Source organism: Hyperoodon ampullatus (assembly GCF_949752795.1).
Source record: "Hyperoodon ampullatus genome assembly, chromosome: 6".
Lineage (NCBI taxonomy): Eukaryota > Metazoa > Chordata > Mammalia > Artiodactyla > Ziphiidae > Hyperoodon > Hyperoodon ampullatus.
In genome coordinates, this window is record NC_136919.1 from 13,443,247 (window position 1) to 13,451,093 (window position 7,847).

At 46.7% G+C, this 7,847-nt stretch overlaps 1 protein-coding gene across 3 annotated transcripts in view; it reads left to right on the top strand.

Moving 5' to 3' along the window:
• GGTA1 (glycoprotein alpha-galactosyltransferase 1 (inactive)) overlaps positions 1-7,356 on the top strand; it is a 31,360-nt gene extending 24,004 nt beyond the window's left edge. For all 3 annotated transcript variants that reach the window (XM_079707039.1, XM_079707041.1, XM_079707040.1), the window contains 2 exons: positions 1,069-1,206; positions 5,520-7,356. In XM_079707039.1, the coding sequence (XP_079563165.1) occupies positions 1,069-1,206; positions 5,520-6,213 (832 nt within the window). In that variant the 3' untranslated portion in view covers positions 6,214-7,356. The remainder of the gene's footprint in view (positions 1-1,068; positions 1,207-5,519) is intronic.
• Positions 7,357-7,847: the final 491 nt, after the last annotated feature.

Here is a 7,847-nt window from a genome sequence, read left to right on the forward strand (position 1 = left end):
GAGTGCAGAGCTTGGGGACAGAGAGACAGGAGGCATGAGTGAGACTCTACTGGGGGTTGGGGTTAGCAGGGGGTGACCCAGCCTTGCCCAGCCTCACTGGAGAAACTCAGCTTCGCCCATGGGGGTCGAGTCGAAATGACTGTTTCAGTTGCTACTTCCCAACAGGCAAGTGCAGTCACTTCCAGAGCAAATGGGGGTCAGAGCTGAGTCTCCGCCATCCCACTCCCATCCCCCCACCCCGCCTCGGGCTGGGCCCCAGCTGCTACTCAGCCTTTCTGCATTTACTCTTCACAGCTTGGTGTTTTGTCGTTGCTCTTACGTTGTTTCCTGTGTTTGTGTTGGCTCTGCCAAGTCCCTTTCAAGTGTTCTGAGTGCAGAGAACATCCTCCCCTCCCACCTCCCCCAGCTTTGTGCCTTTAGTAAAGAGGCCACGTGGTCTGAGAGAGGTCAGAGCAAGCGCCCCAGCCTGCAGGGTCCCTTCTTTCCTGGGTGACTGTCTCCTTGTTTGTCAAATGAACGATAAACACCAGAACCCCCTTAGTCTGGGGCCCTTTTTGCCCTATAACCAGGTTCAACCCAGGGATCCCCTTCTAGCAAAAGGCAAATTGAAACAGCGGCTTCTTCCTCTTTCAGCTCTCATGGCACTCTCTGGTCCCCCTGCATCAAGCACTAGGGTTTTCTCAGGGTCAGATGGCACCCACAGGGATGAAGAACACCCAGAGATGCCACTGGCAGCTTAGGAAGGGGCTGGGGAGACAGCAGGAGAGATTTAGAAGGAAGATGAGGACAAGGCAGGCAGGAAGGCGGGGAGACAGAGGGTTTGAGTTGTACAGGTAAGGTCCCCACAGGGTCCCCCAACGCAGCCCTCAGAGACACCTGGGCCAGGGTCTCCTGTCCCTCACCCAGAAGATGATGCAAATGTCGTACCACCAGCCGACTGTTTGAGGTTAAACTACAGTCGAGATTCAAGGACAGTCACCATAAGCCATGGCTGACCCATTTTCCCTCAGAGCGTCTCTGCCCTACATTAAAAGCCATCCTGATTCATGGACTCTGTTTTGTCACCAGTAAACGCCCAGAAGTTGTGACCATGACCAGATGGAAGGCGCCGGTGGTGTGGGAAGGCACCTACAACAGAGCTATCCTAGAAAATTATTATGCCAGACAGAAAGTTACCGTGGGCTTGACGGTTTTTGCTGTCGGAAGGTAGGTGTGGCCAATAAAACTGACTTTAACTTTTTCTTGTTCCACTGTCAGAAGGTTGGCGAGGGGCCCCCTGGGCGTACGGAGGCTGTTCGTGACGTGTCTGAATTGTTAGACAGGAGAATGGAGTAATAGGACCATTTCAGGCTCATTTCTGCTGAGGCCCCAAAAGGCTGAGAACAAGACAGTGATCGGGGAGTCGACAACTTCCCACCTCACTGAGGGCCTCGGTTGCAGGTAAGACTGTCTGCTGCACCCACTGAGCCCGGAGTCTACAGCACGCCCACAGCTGCCTCTGCCCTGACCTCCACAGCTCTCTGGAAATTCCAAAAATGCCAGCTGTTAGACAGCCCGAATGGGCGTCATTGTTTCTCCTACGCTCTCAAGACCCCGGACCAAGGATCAGGGAGAGAAGTGACCGAAGTGCGGTGGTTTTCCACATCAGCATGGCTGACCACTCCTCCATGGGTTCCTGGGCTGCTTCCTGGCCCATTCATCCTGGAGGCTTTGGCCCTAGGAGATCTGGCTGGTCAGAACTTCCTCTTCCAGAGGTTGGATAGGTTCCTGTTTCAGCTTCCATTTCCTTGTTTAGAACATTTCTCCCCAAACTGCAGTCATTCTTACTTAAAAGTAGTAGCTGTAATCTTAGTTTAAAATACAATATAACCCATTTTGTTCTTTTGGGTTATATTGAAGATTTTTTTTTTTTCCAAAACAAAATTAAAAGTTCACTTTTCCTATTAGCCTCCTCCCTCCCCGCCCCGCCATGGGCCTTCCCATCTGTACCTTTTCCAAAAGCCACATGGAAAGTTGATCTCTCGCCTGTACAAAGAGAGGTGAAGGCCCAGGATGATCTGAGTGAAGATCTGAGCGTTCTCCCGAGACCTCCGACCCAGAGCCCAGAAGCCATTGCCATCACCGTACTGATCAAGTCCTAATGTCACTGGATGTGCTCATCCCAGGGGCCTAGGCGGCATCTCTAATTGAGAAGGGTGACTGGAGTTTTGACATTTATACTAGAAGAATCTGTACTGAGTCGGGAGCAGATGCTCAGCTCACCTTGTCCTTTGGTACGAGAGGGGACAAGCCAGCCACACTGCTGACAGATTTAATCCTGATGTTTCCAAAAAGAGCAGAACGTTGCCGGCGGCTCCACAATGGTTTCTGCCATCTCCTTGCAGCTTCTCAGGACTAAACTGTAAATCGCATATCCTGGTGAAATCCATGTGCTCTCCGCTCGGGGGCATGAGAGGACTGTTTGTACTCAGCAGCAATAAATCCTCCCAAGAGTGGATTTGGACTTTTAGGAGGTATGATGTTTGGTTTGTTTTCAAATAACAATGCACAGAGCCAACCTCAGTGCTTTAATCTCTAAACAATGTTAAACCTAACAAAGGCCCCCTCCCTTCCCCTGGGATTGTCTCCCAGGCTTCAGGGTGCAATAGATTGTTCTTAAAGTTCCAGAGTATGGAAGGATTTCCTGGCCACCAGCCCCAGAGTCATGTTGAAGCCCCTCTTAATATTGCTCCGATATATTCTCTCCATTTAAAGAATCAATACTGTCAACGCTGGGGTTTCCGGAGACCAATATTAAAAGCACAGTTTATTTTTGTAGTAACGAAAGGGAATCCAAGCAGCAACCAAAAAGCAAAAAGAAGTGCCACTTATTATTACTCACAAAACACCATAATTGGCCGTTAGTGTGATCAGCAAATTACACTTATTCCACCTTCACTGAGCATGAGTCTGGGGGTGGCATGAGTTGTGTTAAGCCAGCCAACTACTCCTCCTTCCCCTTCTCCATCATCTCCATGGCTTCACAAGATAGCGTGTAGCTTGGCTTACAGAAGACACAAACATGATGTTCTGTTTTGTTTCGTTTTAATTTATTTATTTAATTTTATTTTTGGCTGCTCTGGCTCTTTGGTGCTGCGTGCGGCCTCTCTCTAGTTGCGGCGAGCGGGGGCTACTCTTTGTTGTGTGCAGGCTTCTCGTTGCGGTGGCTTCTCTTGTTGTGGAGCACAGGCTCTAGGCGCACGGGCTTCAGTAGTTGTGGCACACAGCCTCAGTAGTTGTGGCCCACGGGCTTAGTTGCCCCACGGCATGTGGGATCTTCCCAGACCAGGGATCGAACTGGTGTCTCCTGCATTGGCAGGCGGATTCTCAACCACTGCACCACCAGGGAAGTCCCAAACATGATGTTTTTTGAATGAATAAGTAAATAGCTAAAATACCACTGCACATCTATTAGAATGACCCAAATCGAAACCACTGACAACACCAACTGCTGGCGAAAATGTGGAGCAAGAGGTACTCTCACTCACTGCTGGTGGGATGCAAAATGGTGCAGCCACTTTGGAAGACGGTTTGGCAGATTCTTACAAAACTAAACATGCTTTTATCATACGGTCCAGCAACTGCACTCCTTGGCGTTTACCCAAAAAAGTTGAAACTTTATGTCCACACAAAAACTTGCATACAGATGTTTATAGCAGCTTTATTCATAATTGCCAAAACTTGGAAGTAACTAAGATGTCCTTTAGTAGGTGAATGGATCAATAAACTGTGGCACACCCAGATGGTGGAATATTATCAGTGCAAAAAAAAAAAAAACTATCAAGGCTTGAAAAGACATGGAGGAACCTTAAATGCACATTACTAAGTAAAAGAAACCAATCTGAAAAGACTACATACTGTACGATTTCAACTATATGACATTCTGGAAAAGGCAAAACTATGGAGAAAGTAAAAAGATCAGTAGTTACCAGGGGTTGGAGTGGGGAAATGGATGAATAGGCATAACACAGAATTTTTAGGGCAGTGAAAATACTCTGTATAATACCATACATAATGAAAGATACCTGTCATTTATATATTTGTCCAAACCCATAGAATGTAAACTGTGGACTTAGCCTGATAATGATGTGTCAGTGTGGGTTCATTGACTGCAATGCATGGGCCACCCTGGTGCTGGACGTTGATATTGGGGAAGCCGTGGGAGGGACAGGGGAGTGGGGGGGCGCATATGGGAACTCTCTGCAATTTCAGCTCAATTTTGCTGTGAGCCTAAACACGCTCTAAAAAATAAAATCTATTTTTTAAAAAGGAAATGAGATAGTTAAAATAAGGTTAAATCAGAGCTTGTTTGCTCTGGTATTGGGATGGGTCTTATAATGGTGGTATCTGGTTAATGGATTGGTGTTTGGGGTGACCAGAGGGAAATTCACAGGGTGAATGCGTAATATGGAAGGATGTCCATGTCTCATAACCCATTCTCTGGGTCCCAGAGAAGGATAAGAGAGTGGCGATGGTTAGACTTAATGCATCCCCAAAGGACCCAAGGGTCACGTCACCCTTGCATCTGGTAGGGCAGTAGCAACATTGGAGTATAGGTTGGGGTTTTCAAGGGAGGCCTGAGAACTAGTGCCCCCTGATGTTGATTGAAGGGTACAAACCTGCAGTTATCAGAAGAATAAGTTCTGGGGATCTAACATACAGCATGGTGATTATCGTTAATAATATTGTGTTATAGACTTGAAAACTGTTCAGAGAATAAATCTCAAATCTTCTGGCCACAAAAAAGAAATGATAATTATGTGATGTGATGAAGGTGTTAACTAATGCTACAGTGGTAATCATTTTGTAATATATGTGCACCAAATCAACACTTGGCACATGTTAAACTTACACAATGATGTATGTCAATTATATCTCAAGAAAGCAGGAACAAAAAAGAACTAGTGCCCCCTCTGCCTGCCCAAAGTCTGAATCAACTGATAAATAAGACAAGGGGCTAAGTAAGGCAGGTGGTAGTGAATATCACCTTCATTACAGTTAAAGCTGATACTGGAGAATGTGGCTTATATCTGAAGGCCCTGGGCCTCCTAATGTTGAACCACAGAATTAGAAAGACTTGGGCATCCAGGCACCTACAGCACAAGAAACTGCAAGCCTCTGGTTGTGGGAGCAGGGCCTGTACCACTAAGCTACCGGTACGAGGCCCAGAGCAGTTGAGAACACATGTTCTTTCCACCTGGCCGGCTTCCAAGAGTGAGAGAAGAGGGGGCGGGGCTGGGCATGCCCAGTCACCCTTCTAGAATCATCAGTCAGGTAAGTCACTCCACCTCCCCAAAGTTGAGTGACTGAATGGTGGAGAGTGGCCAGGCACATCCCTCTGTGTGAAAGCACTTGTCTGGGATGGGGGCAAAAATAATTCCTTTCCTAAACTGCAAAATACAGACAAGATGATGAGAATAGCATGTCGCCTCCTGCAGAAATCCTAGAGGTTTCATTTATCCCATTCTTCTTTCTTTCAGATACATTGAGCATTACTTGGAGGAGTTCTTAACATCTGCTAATAAGTACTTCATGGTTGGCCACAGAGTCATATTTTACATCATGGTGGATGATGTCTCCAGGATGCCTTTGATAGAGCTGGGTCCTCTGCGTTCCTTCAAAGTGTTTGAGATCAGGCCTGAGAAGAGGTGGCAGGACATCAGCATGATGCGCATGAAGACCATCGGGGAGCACATTGTGGCCCACATCCAGCATGAGGTCGACTTCCTCTTCTGCATGGACGTGGACCAGGTCTTCCAAGACACCTTTGGGCTGGAGACCCTGGGCCAGTCGGTGGCTCAGCTACAGGCCTGGTGGTACAAGGCAGATCCTGACGAGTTCACCTACGAGAGGCGGAAAGAGTCCGCAGCATACATTCCGTTTGGCCAGGGGGATTTTTATTACCATGCGGCCATTTTTGGGGGAACACCCACTCAGGTCCTAAACATCACCCAGGAGTGCTTCAAGGGAATCCTCCAGGACAAGAAAAATGACATAGAAGCCGAGTGGCATGATGAAAGCCATCTAAACAAGTATTTCCTTCTCAACAAACCCACTAAAATCTTATCCCCAGAATACTGCTGGGATTATCATATAGGCCTGCCTTCAGATATTAAGCTTGTCAAGATATCTTGGCAGACAAAAGAATATAATTTGGTTAGAAATAACGTCTGACTTTAAATTGTGCCGGTAGGTTTCTGAATTTGAGAGAGTATTATTCTGGCTACTTCTCCAGAAAAGTAACACTTAATTTTAACTTAAAAAAGAAATACTAACAAAACACCAACACAGCAAGTACGTATTATTCCTCCTTGCAACTTCAAGCCTTGTCATATGGGAGAATGAACCTACGGTAATCAGATGTAAATTCCTAGTGATTTCTTATCTTTTCTGGGTTGGGGGGATATACTATCAGCTAAACCAAAAAAAAAAAAGAAAAAAGAAAATTGTCATGGGCAAAGAAAAAGCCAGAAACACTCTACATGCGTCAGTTGACCTACCAGAGAAGAGTATGCATAGGGAAGTGTTTGGCAACAAGATACAATTGTGAGCCGTTGTCCTCTTGATTTCAGTGTCTTCCTGTCTCTGCTGAGTCTCTAGCAACAGGGTTGCTTTGCAAACAGGAGAACTCTTAGTAGGACACAGTTAACCCTGGTAACCCTCAAGTGGTTTCAACAGCAGAGTACTTCAGGCCGTTTGTGGTCCATGTCCTTTTCTTATCAGGACATTGTTTGGCTTCCGTGCAAAGACTGGTCAAGACTCCCAGTGCATATCATAGTGACGAATGTTGGGGGTCACAGGGAATCTGATGAGCCAGTGGGTGCTCGGCATGAAATGAAAGCAAAGCCTCAAAGTAAGTTTGCCATGAAATAGCGGAGAGAGAGTAGAAAGACAGGGGGCTGATCACTGTGGGGGCAATGCCACCTCTGAGGGGAACAGGGCATGGGGTTGGCACATAAATACAGCAGTATGGATCCAGGCGCTGAATGGGAGGCAATGTGGGTGGCCTCCAGTCTCCTCAACCGTTACGACACCAAGAGAAGTGTTGTCTTAGAAGATGCTTCTTGTTTTGGCCAAGTCATATTCGGTCCACCATGCTCTGGAACTTGAGTCTTCAAATCCTTGGCCAGAGGAAGTGGGTGGTGTCAGAGTAGACAGAGACCCGCAGGGGATTGAAGAGGCTTGCAAGGGGTTACGTTTCCCAGACCTGGGCTTCAGGACAGCCAGTCATCAGCAAATCCGGCCACCACCTGCTCTAACCCTCAGCCCATCACGCCCCAGCTTGGAGGGCTGACATCAAGGAACCTCTTGTTTTCCCCTGCCCCATCTGCACTACTGAAGTGTAACAACCAGATGTGTATAATAAAACAGTTCATTGATTTTATATCAAAAGTAGAGGGGAGGGAAATGGGAGACCCAGTCTTCGTGACTGACAGCTTAACATTCAATTCCTTTCTCTAAGAGAAGCTATGAAATCTTACATATTATTTAAAGTTAAGCAATTCAACATAAAGGAAGTTAGGAGGCAACATTTACATATGCAGGCACGTTTATATTTTGCTTGTGTTCCAGTTGAGGTCACTGGTTTCCATTTTCAAGCAATTTACTTGAAGAGCCATTGCACTGGCTTGATGTTCAGCACATGGGCTTCTTTGATAAAATCAAACCTCCATTTTCGCTACTGTTTTTACTGTGCCTCCTAGTCTTTAATTCTTGCCAAGAATTTTCACAACCCAGCAGAACAAAACAAAACCAACAAAAATCCTGAAGAAGTGCCGTTGTAAAAGAAAAAGGAGATTGCAGGTCAG